Here is an 18,543-nt window from a genome sequence, read left to right on the forward strand (position 1 = left end):
GCCCAAGGTATTCCCCTCTCCCCATGCAAGGCCGTCCCCCCCTCAGGAGTCTATAACCGGTTGCTGGAACCTTCCAGGGGGCCCGCCCACTTGTCACGGGAACCCTGCCAGGGCCCCACTGGCTGTCAGCTCCAGAGTCCTGCAGCCCCTGGGGCTGAAGCAGAGAATGTCACAGAGGCCTCCAAAAGTCACGGATTCTGTGACTTCATGACCTCAGTGACAAAAACAGCCTTATACATGAGTCATCAGCAGATTTGGAACCTTTAGATCCGCAGCACAAACCTCTATTATTTGAGCAACCCATAGCAGTAGACTCATCCTCTGAATGGACCAAGCTCTAGAGGGGGATGAGACACAAACTTTGCAAGGAGTTTCAAAAGATATTTGCTGACAGCAGGAATGAGACACTGAGGAATCCATTCCAGGTTCTGGCATAGCATGCACTCTAGCAGGCACAGACCCTTCTGCCCATCTCTCTGTCTCTCCCCTTTTGCCCTAGTCCCCTCTAACCCATGCCTGTCTTAGTTTTCCTCTCTCCCTCACCACAGCTCTAGCTACATCCCCAATCCACATGTATCCTAATCCAGTCCCTCTCCCTCCAGGTCTGCATCGCCCCTCTGCATTTGAAATCAGGCTGTTTCTTCCTCCACACTGCCTGGGCATTAGCAGGGAGCACACAGGACTTAATACTGTGTGCAGCGCTACAGCATCCTGCAGCAGCCAAGAGCAGCAATTGCAGGGAAAGTCCTGCTCAACTGTGCAGTTGTCTGCAGGACATTGCCAGAGCTAAAACTCCCCAAAGAGTCTAAGAACTGGTCAGGAAGCTTGGCCAAGTTATGAGACACTGAAAAATATTGGTTCTCACATGCTCAGTGCAGATTTGGCAGCTAAGTTCTCCAGACATTCCATCTCCGCTTACGCTCCATGCTAGTGCTGCAGCCTCTAAGCAGGAGGTGCCCTGCAACTGCTCCTCCTAGCTGCTGCAGGATGCTGTGGCACTGGGCACAGGAACAGAGGGAGACAAGTCTCTCCTGTGTCCTCAATGCTCCCTCTGACACCCAGGCATCATGGATAAGGAGCCTTCACTAGAATGGAGAGAAATGGAGGAAGAAGGGGTGGGGGAGAGAAGGGGTTTCAGCAGCCCAATGATAGTGCTTCTATATCCTGGGAAATTTCCCACAATCTGGGAATTTTTGCATAAAATGTTTTGAATGAAGATGCCCAATTTCCCAAGTTGAAACATTTTACTCACAAATTCCCAGGTTTTGGGAAATTTCCCAGGATATAGTTTGTTTGTTTTTTTTACAGTGCTTCTATCTGAGAAAGTTTTTAGTTCTAGGTTGGGAAAAGCTGGCATCACAATATAAAAGCACTGCCCAATGGGAGTGGGGCAGACAGGAGGATACAGGAAAGTTGGGGGACAAGGGAAGAATGGTTTATAACCACTAGACTATACTCCCCTCTAGGACTTGGAAAAGAATCCAGGAGTTCAGAGTTTCTACATTCCTCTGTCAGCAAATAGCTGTGAAACCCACTAGTGAAGTGTGCATCTCTCTTCCCTCTTCAGTGCCTAGTCCACACACCAGGTAACAGCCTACTACTGCTACCAGTCACTGTTAGCTTAAGTGGAAAGGTCTATGCTACAGGTCTAAAGGTTTGAACCCTGCCAGTGACCCAACCCGGGGGGGGGGGCGGAGGGGGGGGGGAGAAAGGAGAAAGAGGGTGTCAATATGCTTAGATACAGAATATAATTTTGCAGAGTGTGTGTGTGTGTGTGTGGGGGGGGGTGTTTATGAGGAAATTACACACAAAAGAAAACAAAAAATACTAAACACCTCTTCTTAAGTGAGCACTGTATTTTGTGCATTGAATGAGGCAAGAGACCTGTGAAAAAAACCCCAGTAATTAAAAACTATCATCCTGCATACACACAAGAAGCCAAATTAAGATTCCACAGGCAAAATTAATCCTGGCTTTTAACTCTTCGAACGTTTCACTTTGCATCCTTATAGTGTTCGTTTAGCATGTCTGTAAAATATAGAATACATATCCTGCCCTCCCCCAGAGATAACGACACCATATTAAAAGAGTTTATAAAGGTTCTATTTTAGTTCCACTGCTCAGTGAGCACACTATAAATACTGGGCATTTGTAGAGCGAGTTATTTCTGATGTCTGCTCAAGGAGGATGTTGTCTCAATCTGTGTATTGTACTTCATTGTGTTTGTCCCAAGTGAGGTGTTCCAGGAGTTATTCCTGAGCCTCCTTGCGAGCCAGCTTGTAAACCTCAGTTGGTCCATCCACATGGGTGATGGTGGTGGTGAGCTGAAGCTCCTCCCCACTACTTACTCCGAGGTCACCTGAAATATAAAGCTATGTTTCAGCATGATGCACAAAGGAGGACCTGGGAACGAGAGAGTGACTGCCAGGTTAAATTTCCCTAGAGTTTGCGTCTTGGAAACAATAAGCTTTTCTAAAACTGAGAACTAAGAAGGGTTTCCATGATTCCTTCGATTCATTTGAAGTGAAGAATGGACTGAAACTACTGCAAAGGAACCAAACACTGTTACATGAGCTAATGCTGGAAAGCCACTGAAAGATATTCCAAGGGAAACCAACTGTCAACTCAACAAACAAAACTGTTTCGTTCCATTCCTCAGTCTTGTCTTTCATTTCCTCCACTATAGCTACATAATGCTGTTCCCAGACTATTTCAAGTTAGTATTGATAGCAATTAAGAGCCACACCAGAGCCCAGTTTACCATTTGATTGATCTTCACCATAATTCTTGTGTGATGGAGCATATAGGAACATAAGAGCGAAGACGTAGAGGTTCCACATCCCATAGATGCCTGTGAAGAAGGCACTGTTCCCCTGTACTGTGAAGTCCCCCCACTTCCAATGGCCTTCAGTCACCTGTCCACAACAAAGCAGAGATTCAACAGAGACAGATAGGTAAGGAGAATTCTATGATGAGCAAGTACATGTTTCTAAGAGCAGATACAGAGAAATCTGAAATTAGACAGAATGAAGTACATGTACAATTCACGTCCAGATAGCAAACACATGGAAGTAAAGTCTGTACTAAAAAGTCTCTTCCCCTGCCACCAATCTATAAGGATTGGCATATGCAACAAGATTCGTATTAGAAACTTTATTCATCTTTGGTTTGTTGTTTAAAAATAACAAAAAATTTATCTCAGAATATTCAGGTTAGATCATTCCACTCATAAAAGATTATAGTGAGAGGATAATTATAAATCGAGCAGTACCTGGGAAACTGGCTATGTCTGAAAACTTTAGAGGGTCTATAAATAAACCTTTTATAGAAGAAAACAGCATGAATAATGCAGAGAGCTAATGGCATCCAGTATGTCTCACTGCTTCTGTCTTACGGCAGAGACTTATGGCTGATAGCATTAGCTCCAGATATAAAGAAACAGACAAGAGACTCCATGGAGAGTTAAGAAAAACAGCCATTTAATATTAATAAATATTTTGACAACAAATGAAATGCATGAGCTGTGCACCTTGACTGCCTTCCATTTTAAAAGCCAAATTAAAAAGTCATTTGGAGCCACAGCCTACCATCGACTTTAAAGCAGAATTCCCCATAGAAAATAAGGAGCTCTGCTTTAAGGTGGGGGCGGGGGAGAGGACAGTGGCAGAACATAGCCTTTAAACAAACAAAAATACCAAACTTGATTAAAGTAGCCAGACAAAATGATTTGCCAGATTTGAGGTACTACTTCAAGCCAATTGCTTCAACTGAACAGATTTTTAGATCAGAGTCATCTTGCCATGACAATCAGCCTACGGAATTGTTTTCCATAAGCAAAGGGAATACAGCTGCTAGATTCTCTAATATAGTATGTCTGAGGGTACTTCTGTGCACGACTCAGCAGAAGTGCTTACAAGTAAAACTGGCAAGAAAATATAATCCCTTCCTGTGAAAAATTTCATCTTTTTGAAAAAAAAGTTATCACAAACAGAAATGAAACATCCAAAATTTTTCACAGGAAAGGATTTCAAGAAAAAACTTCATTGTGCTTCTCCCAAAACCCAGATCTTTCAGCTGCCCATCTGGGAGGCTCTCATCAATTTTGCTTTCTGCCTGCAGTGAAGCTGACCCACTCCTCCCAATTCCTGCAGCCAAAGAACTGGGCCTGTCAGTCCCCCTACTCCAGTGACTAGCTGGTGAGCTGTCTTTTCAGTTTCCCTAGTAGAAAAGAAGGTTCACCTCCACGTCCCCAGAAAAACTGAAGTTGTCCTACAACTGACATTTTCCTTAGGAAAAGAGTATTACTCTTTAGAAAATTCAGATGACAAAGTTTCAGAACAGCTCTTTCAAAAGTAGAAAGGAGTTTGACTATTAACTTATAAAGGTGTATTCATTGTATTTCTGCAACTAAAGCCTACATATCTATATAAACTGTGATTGACACCTTACACCCGAGACCAATAAAATATATCTTAACACTGGAAAGTCATTTTGGGAGGTTGTAGTCTTGGTAACTGGTCAAGAGAGTGAAGGGGCTTATTCTCAGAGGAATACTGTGGGGTAGACCTTCAAGAGGGTACATGGGGTTTTGCCTGTGCAACTTAGAACAGCCCAATACACAATATGTGGACATATAATAATAAAAATATAATCTATAGGCTAAATCCAAGTTCAGAAGGAAGAGAGACACAGATATAAACTTCCTCATGCCCAAAAAACTGTTGAGCATTTAAGATTCCAAAAATCAAGCACTCAAAAGTTAAATCATAGAATTAAAAAACCCATCTAGACAAGTTCATGGAGGATAGGTCCATCAATGGCTATTAGACAGGATGGGCAGAGATAGTGTTCCTAGACTGTTGGACAGAAGCTCGGAATGGGCAACACGGGGATGGATTACTCGATTACCTGTTCTGTTCATTCCCTTTGGGGCATTGGCCACTGTTGGAAGACCAGATACTGGACTAGATGGACTATTGGTCTAACCTAGTAAGGCTGTTCTTATGATCTTAGAATTAAAGTTGCCTATGCAACCTGAATTCGGCCCCCTTGTTAACATGTATGATGACAGTCCATAATTGTCTACTCACATTAGAGATTTTCAAAGAAAAAAGGTCACCAGAATTTTTTTTTAAACACGTGGACAAGCCACCCTTCCCACCCCTTCATATTGCACCCCATTTTGGCTGAAATGTAGGGGGTGGGGGTGGAGGGAACGCTATCCTGAGGCAGACACTCATTATGAAAAATTTCAGCCCAAACGGTTTAAGTTTGCCAAAGTTATAACCACTGAAAACTGAGTCTTATAATGGGAAATATCAGGCAGCCTTAACAATGAGCCGATGATACAAGCCCCACCTACAATCTATGCATTCCCGTGTCCTCTGAACTAGGATATAACCAATATCTTGGCTACCTAGGAATTTGGATACTGCACTCTATCATACTAAGTTTGGTTTCAGCACACTCACCTGACTGACAATGAAGAAGATAATAGTCATTGCTGCACAGGCCAGAGTGATGAGCATCAAGAACTTGAACCTAAAAATCAGCCCCTATTTCAAGAGAGATTACACTGATCACCTTAACAGAACAGACAATCCCATTTCAATTTTTAGCTTCTACAAGATGGAAATTGGAAAAAAGATTAATCCAAAACCACAAAACCCACAATCACCCACTTGCTCCTTTGTCCTGCCCTGGTGACAGCCAATATTCTCTGTTCCCTACACGTCTGCATTCCTCCCAGTTACATTGAATGGGGTTTAGAGATCTTGACTGCTACTGCTTTCCATTACATTTGCTTATGTAAAATTAAACTGATTTACTTAGAGCTAATGTGAAGGAGGCACTTGAGTTTAAGCAAAAAGGTTTCATTAAATTAACAGCATATTTGATAGTCTGTGGCTTCCTTGCTAAAACAGATATACATTCTTTCTAAACATATCTGATGAGGGTTTGTTAGGTTATACCAGGAGTGATCTACTTTACAAATGTTTTCTGTTTCTGTAAGTGTAAGGAGTTCATGTGAGGAGGATGCAAACTTTCCCCATCTAATTTCCCGTGGCCAAGAATTTAAAGTGACTAAATGAATGCTGGACTGTAGATTAAGGACATCAAACAAATGACATAAGACCCCCAAACCATGTGAATTTATCACAGATGTTTGCTTTTTTAAATCTGTTTTGAATTTAACAAAGATAGATTTTAGTTGTGTTAGTTTGGAATCACACTGACTCAGACATCTAAGGGGAGTGAGGACATTTTACAAGTTAGGTTTATGCAGCAGGTGGGCTGAATGTGGCAAGACTGGCAAGGACTGTCTTTTTGTTAAATGTTTGCACAGTGCTGAGAGCAGTGGAGCCCTAAGCTCTCCTGTAACACAAGTCCATAATACCGGTGCCATACTTTTAACTCAAGGGAAGAGATGAAAGAGCTAATACTTCAGGGAAACGTCTGCAAAAATACAGATTCTTATTGGAACAAGTAATGTGCCTTTTAATGAGTCACAAACGACCTGATTAGATGCAGAGTTTGACTCATCAGAACATTTTCTACCAAAGTTTTATGGACACACAAATCTTTATCACCAAGAAAACAGGCATTTTTGGCTTGACTGCAACTCTATCTGGGCTCCTCCTTCTGCTCTGCAACAGCAATTAAAGAGGAATGAGTACAGTTCTGGCCAGGGACAAACACTAAGGAGAGGATGGCAAGCCAGAAACTCCTGATTTTTAATCCTATTCCTATGCAGACTCAAGCGGTTTGGGCAAGACACATGAGCACTCTGCATCATTGTCCTCATCTGTAACAACAGTGTTTTATATCACTAGATCTCAAAAGGTTTTTACCACCGGGCCACACCGCTCTGAAGAGAAACATAGAGCCGACTGGAAGTAAATGCCGATGAGTACATTATGTGGGTTAGTGTTTGTAAAGTACTTTGAAGACTGAAAGCACTGGTGGGAGCTAAATATCAGAATGAAGAAAAGTTGACTACCTTTTTGTGAGCTGACATTAGGGTGGTATTAGCAGCATGAGAAAGCTGGTAAAATACAGAAAGTTTTCTAAATTATGGAAAAAGCTAATGAGGGTGGATACAGTTTTTCTGGTAGATCACCAGTCGTCTTTTTGGAATACTAAAGCAACGAGCGCACGCACATGCCCAACTGTAATCCAACAAGGGTTTTCTAACCTCATAATGAAGCCTGCGAGCCTGGCTCATTGCTGGGAGGCTGGATTGTTTCCCACTAATGTTTCTGAACACTTGAAACACCATGAAACACAAAAACAGGAAGTAGAGGCAAAGGCAGATTCCTGCCACTATAATAAATGCCATCTGAACAGTAAAGTTAAAAGGAACAACTACTTGACAAAGCAAGAGATTGAAGAAAATATTCAGGTAAATTAGAACTTTACAAAAGCAAGTTAATGATCACAATGAGCCTAATTCAGGCTTTTAGTGTGCATTAAATAGAAGCTTCCGTCTGAGAGAGTGTATGCTTCATGGTCCCTTCCCCAGCTCAATCCCAGAGCCAATGCTTTGGTTGTTCCCCATGCACTTAACATGGTGTTAACGAGGATAAAATATTAAAACTCCTGCAGGCTAAAAAGGCTAAGATGGAATTGTCACTTCTGCTCTGCTGGTACAAAGAGACAGGGCTTAGCAGAGAGGTCGAAAAGTAATAACCAACCAACATGCGATCCAGGCAACTCCTGCAAGAGGGCTGGGATGCTGGGGAAGTGAAACTAATCACATTACCTTATCTTAGCCTGATAATAAAAATTAAATGCAGCTGAAAGCACTTCCAGCATGACCAGGCAAATTTAAAAAGCGATTTGTATAAATGCTGCAGGACCACACTTCCAAGTGTCAGCAATGAAACGAACTGCCCCAGAGAAAAAAACTGCTCTAGTTCAGACCAGGAGAGGGAATAGCATAAAGGGTGCAATTTAGACAGGGTACAGAGAGGATAAGATTTTTTCTAGAATCACTAATACCCAAACCCTAACTCAAGATGTGCCATTTCCTAGACTTTCTGCAGCTTGAGGCAAATGCTAATTTTTCTAATCTCAATATTAAATCTCAGAATTCATTCTGCAGGAAAAACCTACATGCTGCACTAATATTTTTAGAAGTGTTCTCCTACAAAGCCATAAAGTTGTTCATTCAAAGGATACTCTAGATCCCCCACTATATTCAAGTCAAACCAATTTCCTAGTCCCATTTTACTCAAGTGAATATACTTTTCATCAGGTTCAATAAGTACTTTGAGAAAGTGAACATTTTAGTTACTGAAAACTTATTTCTTACTCCAAAAACCTAACACAAAATAAATGCTACTGCACAACAGATAAAAGGATACAGCCAGCTCCGTGCCAACATCTGTGGTCCAGATACTGTAGAATGGATTTTTCAGTTGTACCCCTCTTAAAAAAAAAAAAAAAAAAAGAAAAAAAAAAGAGAATTCAGGGCAATCAGAATTCATGTGCGAAGAGTCAAAGATACTGTAAAATACACATTCCTATACATCGAACTTAACAGTTTGGAAAAACGAGTAGTGTTATTTTGTAATTTGGGAACGTGTTTGGAGGTGGGTGGGGAGATTTCAGTTTACATTCCAGCGGACATGTAATCTTACAGAAACGGTTCCAACACAACTTCACAGTACTATAAAAGCCAAAGGAAAAGCCTTCTTGTCTCTTTGCAAGAAAAATGGTGAAGCAAATGGCTGGACAGTTGCTGTCAGCATTGGCGCAGACTGTACCTTGCTTGTCCAAAATGACTTGCATCAGCTATGCAAGTGATAGCATTTTTAAAATATGTATTGTTTATGGTGTCAAGCACACTAGCTGAGAAGGAATTCTTGTCACTTGCACAGTATTAAACCTCCTTTTCAATTATGCAGAATTATGATGACTCCACATTGCTTCAAAAAAAAAGTGTTGGCTGGAAGTGTATAGGATACATGCAATAAAAATCTTCCCCATGTAAATGTTAAGACAGGAAAAAGGGATGAAATTTTCTTCTATAAGACTGGACTAACTTATGTCTTGACACACATACCAATGAAGCAATACTGTAAGGAATTGTATTTTAGCCCACAATGGGAACAGAGCTGGATAAAATCTTTTTTTTTTTTTTTTTTTAAATATAAGACACAGGACTAGATCTACTGCATTTTCATCCTGAAACTCACTCACTGTTCAGTGCAGCTTTCTGAGATTGCTCAATATACCCTTTAAGCTACAAGTCAAAAACATTTTTTTGTCCTTAGACATGTAATATTTCAATGCTTTGTGAACTTTGCCTGCCTAGCCATACAAGAGCTACCTTTTCTCTCTCTCTCTCACTTTCGGTCAGTCATTTTCCTGTAAAAAAAGTCTACTTTTAAGTAATGCAATCTGATCTGGAAGAGAAAAAACTTAAATTGGGGAAATTGCTACTGGGATGTCTAAGAAATTCAACACTGGGCTTGAGGAAATAGAGTTATAAGGGGGCTAATGACTTGAATACCTAGTCTGAGGCAAAAGGACTTGCCATTCCCTTCCCTAAAGGCACAGAAAAGTGGCTGGTGAATACCAGTGTTGGTGTGGGTAGACCCAAATGGCCTGAAAAGTGCTAAGCCTTTGTACCAACTTTTCAATTCTTGTCTCAAAAAAGCTATTACAAAAATGCAAAACCAACATGGACCTAGCGTAAAGATCAATTGTATCCAAACAATTGCCCCTGTAAAAAGAGGGCAGCACCTGAGATCAGAGCACAATCGTATTAGCACTACAGAGTCTAAGAGAGAAAAAGAAGTGTCTCCGTTACCTCTCACACATGTCAAAGATGAAAAGGCAGAAGGCACCAACAGCTATGGGCCCAACCTGTTTCCAGTACCCAGAAAGACGATTTCGTTCATTTTGATCCTAATGAATCAAGCCATGGAAAAAAAAGTTAATTCATGAAAGGGGAAAAAAGTGACTGAATTATGCACCCAGTGAGACTCATAGCAAAGTCAAGAAAGAGGTTACTTACTAGGTGCTGTTTTGGAGTCACCTCTGTGCATTTCCATGGTGGGATATGGCATCCCAGATTTTAAGCTGCATAACTTCATTGGGAAGCCAGGTTCATTGGGGATACATGAAAGAGCTTGTGAGAGGGAGACATCATTGCCCTCCCTAGAGGTAGGCAAGCGATGGCCCTGCGCACCACTGTCACTCCAGAACTGTTCGAGGTAAACGGCCCTGGGCTGGAGCTGGCACTCTGCACCCAAACCCCTTGCTGCACCCCAATCCCCTGCCCTGAGTCCCCTCCTGCATGCCGCACCCCTCCTGCATCCAACCCCCACGCTGAGCCCCCTGATATACCCCACACCCCTCCTGCACCCAACCCTCCTGCCCTGAGCCCCCTCCTGCACATCACACCCCCCTTCCACACCCCACCCTCCAACCCCCTGCCCCAGCCCTACATTCATGGCCCTGCATACAATTTCCCCACCCCAGTGTGGCCCTCAGGGCAAAAAGTTTGCCCACCCCTGCCCTACTCTACATATGGAAATGCAGTTGTCCATCCCCCCCGGCCCCAGCTGCCTTGGTTCCTTCTCCCAAACCACACAGTACGGATGCCCACCTTTCCCTCTACTCAGAAGTCGGTATGACAAGTAGTGGGAACGCACAGAGGTGACTCCCAAAGAAGAGTTAGATAAGTAACCTCTCAGCTTTGGGGGCATCTGTACATTTCTATTTGTAGGAGATTAGCAAGCAGTGTGTCCATCCAGAGAAAAGTAGGTGAGGAGTTTGGCTTAAACATAGGGCTTGTCTATGTGGTACATTAATAGGCAGTAGGGAACTTTAAGTGCCCGCCAGCAGCATCCACACAGGCCAGTTAGCATGTGACATGCTGGTGTGATCTAGAAGGTGCAGTCCACTGGTGTGGGCTGGAGCACTATGTAGCCAAGCCCATAGACTAACACTCTTCTGCCAGTCTGGGCATTGGAGCATTATGATATTTCCAAGGAAGAGGAGATCTGATGAAAAATGTGCACAACACTCCAAGTTGTTGCTTTGCAAATATCCAGTATCCACCAGGGGAGCTTGTCTAAGACAACCACTGATGCTGCAATTCCTCTTGGGGAGAGGGTTTGTGAAACCAGGAGATGCTTGTTTCCTAGCTAAGATGCATACATCTAAACCAGTGGGAAAGTCTGGCTGGTAACTTTCTCCTCAGCATTTATTCCCATATGCTACAAAACAATTAATCAGATTTCTAAAGGGAACGAGATACTCTTTACTCCATAGTCATACCCACCATCATGTGCTCGCCACAAAAGATTATCCAAAATGACAGAAGCATGGCATAGAAGAGTCCTTGTCGAATATCTCCAAAGAGCAACATCCAAGTCCAGTCAAAGCCAATGGAAAACCACTCTACTGGAATATTTATGAACGTCATGGAGATCCCAAGAGCAAAGATTACCCTGGAGAAGCAGACAGAACAGAATCCCTTTTCATTTCAAAGAAAGGACCAAGAGGAACTCAAACTTCATGAAGTAGAAGTTTCCTTCTTTTTGCCACGATACCTTCCTGTTCAGCCCCACCCCCCACATAGTAGTCCTGTTATCCTGCCCCCACAGAGACACCGTTAATAAAGGGTGACTCAGTAACTGGCAAGAAATGTATCCATTTCAAACAAAGCCCATGCTCAGGAGTCAAAATGGAAAACCAGTTGCTGTTTTCAAAGGACTGGCTGGGCAGTCAAATTCTTAAGGTGCTAATCCTACACATGCACCCACAGGCCGGGGGGACCCTAATGCAGCAGCCTAGCGTATTTCTGGCACATTAGGAGATATGGATCAGGTTTTGGGGAATTGACACAGAGCGTACAGACATTGTCTGCCACACAGCTCTGCAGGGGCTTCCTGTGCACCACCAAAAAGTTATGAGAGGCAAATTCTGTAGCTCCATGATTGCTGTGAGAGAAGGGCAGAAGGGTCTAGTCACACGCACACATAGGAGGAATGTATCAGCTATGCAGACTATTGCAGAACAAAGACTGCAACAGAGGTTGAAGAGCAGCTCTGCTGCCACATTGGCTTGGCTAAGAGTGGGGAAAGAAGGAAAATGGACCCACAGGGATGGCAATCTAGCACATGGCCAGTTTACCCAGGCTTTGCATGAGGCATACATTTTGGTTTAAATATCTTACGTGTTGTCTGGATCACAGTGCGTTACTCCTCTACTCACTTTTCCAGCAGGACAGGAGCGCGTGTCATCATCGTGATCCGTCTCCAATACCAAACCATGATGATGAAGATGCTGGGCGTGAGGAAGGTTTTCATTGCAAACCACACCTTTGTAAAACCTCCATTTTGATGGATACTCTGAGGATACAAGTTTAAACGTGGGAGCTGTACGATATTCCACTGTCCTTATTTACAGACAAAATCAGATCCTGTGATAGTCACAGGGCCTGACAGAAACTGCAATAGTCTAAACTACAACCACTTTAATATTAAAGAGCATTGCTTGTGAAATGCACAGCTGAACTGTTGGACAAAATGGAAAGCGCTGTACATCGCTGTTTAATGGGTGTCCTGACCATTCAGTCCAAATAGAATTTTTAAGGACTTCTGACAACTAACGCAAATATTCCACCAATTCAATTTCCAAATAACCAGAAATTTATAAAAACAGATTTTTAGTACTGGTGTTTAATAGGGTTATTGATTAAACTGTATGCAAAAATATAATTTGCTATGCATTTAAACTAAATTTATTCTAACATGAAAATTAGTCAACTTTACTATTAAATGCGGAATGAAGATATACATGATGGTAACCCCAATAAATACTCAGAGCTAATAGGCAAATTGATCATTACTCCAGAAACAGTGCCAATCAAAAGCCAAAATAGTGAGAGGAGAGCGAGTAGCTCTACTGCATTAAATGGTGGTAAAACAGGAGAACCATTTAGGCTCTCAGCACCTTGATGGACAAAATTACCTAAGACTGAAATGAGGCAGAGACAAAGACACTTAACACATTTAAATTAAAATCAAAAGGTGACATGATTAAAGGGATTTCCTCTTCAAGTGCTATTATTCCAGGTCTCTTATTTCCTCTCATTCCTTATTTTAAGTTCTACGCCTAAAGTGCCCATGTGATAGGAGGCATATTTTTCCAGTTTAATTTAACTCTGATCCAAAGCCAGACTGTATGCAATAGAAAAATGTTAGTCAGGCATAATAAAAATTGCCTGCTTCTGGAGTCAGTCAAGGAAGCAATTACCAACAGACCAGAATAGCAGTGAATTATCCCACTAGCGAAGTTAGCATGGTGGGAAAGGGGAGGGATAATAACTAGATGAGAATAGTCAAAAGAAGAGATCCAGTGGGAAAAGGGGCTGCATTGATGATGAAATCATACAAGTTTACTGACCTTGTAAGAAGATAATGACATTATTTTCTTACTAGAGAATAGAACAATTGCAATTGTGGTTTTAGTACAGAACAGCAAAACTCCTTCCCATTTCTCTATCAGTCATGGGTTACTTTACCACAGCAAAATCATAAACCCAATAAAAGGTTCGATTCTACAAATCTTTCCACCTTTGACACAGCAGTGAGTCTACATTACACACCTACTCCAGAAGAGACGGGAGCCCAGAGTAAAGATAGAAATGAGGCATGCACACTTACCACCAGGCGAACATCCTTTATTTCCCCAATTCCCACATTAATTTGTTTCCTTTCATTCACAGGGAGTCGAATGTTGAGGAGGTAGAATTTGTGAGCCACAGTTCCAATTTCCATGAAAGTGAGCGCATCACAGTCATAGTGTCGGCCTTCATGCTCTATGGTCTAGTGGAATAGTGGAGAGAGGGAAAATGCAAAGAGATCAGATTGGATCACTTTTATTTGGATTTCAAAGATGATAAAAATCGATAGTTGTAAAGCAATAACTAGTCCTTCCAGGGACTCTAATTTGGAGATGTACAGCACAGACTTCTTGTTTCATCACATCCTAACCTTTCCCCTTTTAGGGAACCAGGAAGTATGTACACCTCTACCTCGATATAATGCTGTCCTTGGGAGCCAAAAAAAAAATTTTACTGCATTATAGGTGAAACAGTGTTATATTGAACTTGCTTTGATCCACAGGAGTGTGCAGCCTCCCCCCCCCCCCCCGAGCACTGCTTTACCGTGTTATATCCAAATTCATGTTCTATCGGATGGCATTATATTGAGGTAGCGGTGTAGCAATACATATAAAAAGAAAGCAAATCCACATGGAAAAGCAGTTCACTATGTATCAACCAGTTTTCTCTGAAAACAAATTGATGAGAACATATTTGAGCCCTTTTCTTCCTGAAGAGTGACCATTTGCCTCAATACTATAGTTTTTGCCTGTTTTAATCCGTAGCCAAAAAGAAGTTCATGGATGTCACTATGCTATATGCTATGACTACTTAGAACTTCCTGTGGTAGCAAGGGTAGGTTACAAATAGTCTTGGTCTGGCTTTTCCAAACGGAGTTAAAAGAGACTCTCAGTTAGCAGAACAGGGCCTGACAAATGGCTGAACAGTTCCAGTTCCATCCAGTAGAGCTTAGTGGTGCACATTAATGGTGCAATTAACTGGCTAGTTTAGTCAGTAATATCGGTACTGTTAAATTATTCCAATTGTTTCACAGCACAGATCACTACAATCCAATCAAGTGTACTTAGGCATGTTCATTTTTAAAGTTATTTTATTGTGTAGCAGTTTCAGAATGTAAAGTCATCATTTTTAATGTTCAATTTTCCCCACACAGAATGACTTATAAGTACAGGTAGTGAATAGAGTAAGTAATAGAAATTTGATTTAGACCCCTAGACCTAAAGTCTGTAATTGATATTGAATGCACTAAGCATTTAGACAAAAAACTGTAAGCAGAAGTAATTATGCAGCATCTAATATTCAAATATCAGATGCTAAGCAGGGATAATAGGTCTGGAATCAATTAACCAGCATTGTTTGACAAACTGCCAGCAAAAAGATCAATTGCCGCTTAATATTTATCAGGGTAGATCGATTAAAAACTATGCTTTTCACTTGGTCACTTAAATCATGCTTAAAATAATTGATTTTAATCAACCTCTCCATTTGTACATCAGTTAATTTTCTAAAGTAAGGTACATGTTCATTGGTTGATATAGCCATTAAAACATGTTTATTTACAATTAGACAGAGCCTTTACATTAGACTGCTACTTTTTTGCTACCTAGGAGGATACACTAACTATATACATTTGTTTAAACGCTTCTATAGGTTGAGATTTTCAGATTAGTATGTTAGAAAATAGTGAACGATATATTCCTTATTTATTGGACAATTAAAGTTGTACTCATGTATTAAGCTGCATTAGTATGGCTATTGGAGTTTCATTAAAACTGCACAAAAATGTGCAGTTATTAAACAACCTTAAAATGTTTTGGATACATAAATTTCTCTTATCATACGATGTTTCACATTTACAACTAAAATGATTTATTAAAGGAACAGAGGAATTAACTGCTGTAATGAATTAAAACTCTCTCAGGTGAGCCCTGGGAAAATTTTTCAAATATGCTTAAGTGAAAGTGTCTTGAGCTTAACTTCCTACTCACCTGAGGGGCTGCTCTGTACTAGAAAGTTAGGTCAACCTAGATGCATTCCTTAGGGATGTGTAAAAGTCACACCTGAGACATAGTTAAGATGACTAAGCCACACAGTGTAGACAGCATTACATGGAAGAATTCTTCAGATGACCTAGCTACTACCTCTAAAGGTTTGTGTTCACTACCAGCTGGACTGGTGGGCAGAGATTGATCTAGCAGGGAAAATTGATTTATCGCATCTAGTCTAGACAATAAAAATCAATCCCTAAGTACGTCAACTTCAGCTACCTTATTCACATAGCAGAAGTTGTATAACTTAGATCGATCCCCTGGCCCCATGTAGACCAGGCATCAGAAAGGTGGATTTACTTCAGCAAACAGAACCCTCCCTTCCGTCACTGTAGTGTCTCCACTGCCATGGCAGTGTGTTTCTAGTGTAGACATACCTACCCTCGGTCTCATGCTCAAGAGACTGAAAAACTTTGAAAACAAACTTAACTAGGAGATCTGATCCCCTCCCTTTTGTTTTTATTCACAGCCTGGAACAGAGACAGACAGACAAGTTTTTCTATTTTAACTCCCAATTGATTTTTCAACCTCGCATGAATTAGTTCACATGAAGAAAATACTCTGTCCCTTCACAAGAGGCTATTGCTGTCAAAAGCTGGTTTAGAACTTCAACAACTATGGTGCCAAGTGCTTGGCTAGTGATTTAAATCAGTTAAGTGGTGTGACTTTCTTTAAAAGATCAGCAGCAAACATTCACTGCTTGAATGGTTCATCGCCAGCCCTTCAATTTATTTTGGTTTTAATATTTAGATACCTATGTCATAGTAATATGATCTTCAGCAGTTAGGCATCTATCCTGATACTCTGGTTAGAATATTGGCAAGAAAATTAGGGGGAGTAAGTGCTTGATCCATCTGCTTCTTTATTGCCTGGAATCTCCAAAATTTCAACAGCATCAGCAATACGGCAGCACTTATTTCCACAGCCTTGGGCAAACAGCAGAAACTGAATATACTGAATCCTACCGCTTACATTTTCCCTTATGTTTGAAGTTGCCTACTTTGGCTGTGATAGTTCCATCTATTCTGCCATGCTTTTCTTCATAAACTGTCATCAGAATGGGCCAGTTCTTAAACAGCTCCAGACAGCCAACTAACAAATTCCGTCCTCCATCCTGGAGGAGGATTAGTTTGCATCCTCCTGCTCTCTTCAGTGAAGCTGAGGCAAAGTGGCTGTTATAGAAGTATCTTGTAATTTCAACATTTTCCTTTATTCCTAGATTTGTACTTGGCTAAAAGATGCCTCAAATGAGCACTGCACCCGTATGTCAAGTTTCAAGTTCCCTTCGTTATCTTTGCAACATTGACTGTGACAAAGCTACACACTTGAATTTTTGTTCAGATCGTTACAACTCAATGAGAAACTAGATGGGTTCATTGAATGATCCTGATGAGATGATACATGGTGTCTCCTGGAATCAAAGGCCACAATAATGCAGCCCTGACTCATCCACAGGATCACACCCTTAATACAGTACATGATCTATTTGTGCCACATTTATAAAAAACTACCTCAAAACTTAGAACTGGGGAAAATATCTTTCTTCATATAGAAAAGACGACGACTAACTCAGAGTTTTAGATGGAGGCTCCATCAGTGATTCAGCATATTTAAATAGTTTAGCTTTAAAACATCTTGTATTAAGTTCAGATTTCATTTTGAAACAGATTAAAAAATAAAATCAGGTGATTTTTTCAAAAAAAAAAAATCAACCCCGATATTTACCACTTTTACTGAGTTATTTTATGCATTCTTCTTGCTGGTATATGTAAGATGGCCATTAAATATAAACTCAATACAATCCCTCAACACCTCAATCTCTGCCCAGCAGTCATTCTTTACCCTTCTCCTTAACCTCTCGCTCTCCTCTGGCTCTTTCCTCTCACAATACAAGCATACTTTAGTCCAGGGGTAGGCAACCTATGGCATGTGTGCCGAAGGCGGCACACAAGCTGATTTTCAGTGGCTCACACTGCCTGGGTCCTGGCCACCACTCTGGGGGGGCTCTACATTTTAAATGAAGCTTCTTAAAATTTTAAAAACATTCTTTACTTTACATACAAAATAGTTTAGTTATATATTATAGACTTACAGAAAGAGACCTTCTAAAAACATTAAAATGTATTATTGGCATGCAAAACCTTAACTCAGAGTGAATAAATGAAGACTCCGCACACTTCTGAAAGGTTGCCGACCCCTGCTTTAGTCTCTCCCATCTTCAAAAAAAAAAAAAATAAAAAATAAAAAAAAAAAATCCTTGACCCCACTTGCCTCTCCAGCTACTACTTCATCCACCCCCTTCATCCCCAAGCTCATCAATCAGATGTGCTGTCTACAAGGCCTGCAGGGGAGTCTCTTCCAATTCCATTCTAGACCTTCTCCAAGAAAGCTTCCATCACTTGCACTCCACTGAAACAGCTCTCAATTCTCTAGTGACCTTTGTTGTAATTTGGGTATGAAGATTCTCCATTCTCAGTTTCCTTGACCCATTGGCCACCTTCAAGATGAGAAGCATGATTGGCTATGCTGAAGTTCTTGTCCTGTCTTGTGACTCCGTCCTTTCCAGGGTCTCCTTCTTGCCGATCAGCCTTCCATATGTCATTTGAAAGATCCTTTTCCTCTCCCTCCTCCTCCTGAAGTTGGGAGGGCAAGCGGGTGGGTGGGCAGGTCCCACAGGGCTTTGCCCAGGTCCTCTCCTTCTACATATTGCCTCTCACTCATTCACAAATGCAAGTTCCACCATCATTTCTTTGCTGATGATCTCTCTATTTTAGAGACTAAAATCTTAGCTTGTCTTTCAGATATTTCCTCATGGACTTCCAGTTGTCAGCTTAAGCTCAACATGACCAA

At 41.3% G+C, this 18,543-nt stretch overlaps 1 protein-coding gene across 1 annotated transcript in view; it reads right to left on the bottom strand.

Annotated features, from left to right (window-relative positions):
• Positions 1-1,288: 1,288 nt before the first annotated feature.
• The window catches only part of LOC116819894 (protein wntless homolog), a 60,702-nt gene continuing 43,447 nt past the window's right edge, over positions 1,289-18,543 (bottom strand). The window contains exons 4-12 of the mRNA XM_032771960.2: positions 13,686-13,847; positions 12,232-12,368; positions 11,297-11,465; positions 9,818-9,915; positions 8,367-8,430; positions 7,196-7,339; positions 5,472-5,555; positions 2,762-2,915; positions 1,289-2,359 (exon numbers count right to left, since the gene is read on the bottom strand). Of these exons, the coding sequence (XP_032627851.1) occupies positions 2,250-2,359; positions 2,762-2,915; positions 5,472-5,555; positions 7,196-7,339; positions 8,367-8,430; positions 9,818-9,915; positions 11,297-11,465; positions 12,232-12,368; positions 13,686-13,847 (1,122 nt within the window). The 3' untranslated portion in view covers positions 1,289-2,249. The remainder of the gene's footprint in view (positions 2,360-2,761; positions 2,916-5,471; positions 5,556-7,195; positions 7,340-8,366; positions 8,431-9,817; positions 9,916-11,296; positions 11,466-12,231; positions 12,369-13,685; positions 13,848-18,543) is intronic.

The sequence above is a fragment of the Chelonoidis abingdonii genome, chromosome 7 (assembly GCF_003597395.2).
Source record: "Chelonoidis abingdonii isolate Lonesome George chromosome 7, CheloAbing_2.0, whole genome shotgun sequence".
In the NCBI taxonomy this organism is placed as follows: domain Eukaryota; kingdom Metazoa; phylum Chordata; order Testudines; family Testudinidae; genus Chelonoidis; species Chelonoidis abingdonii.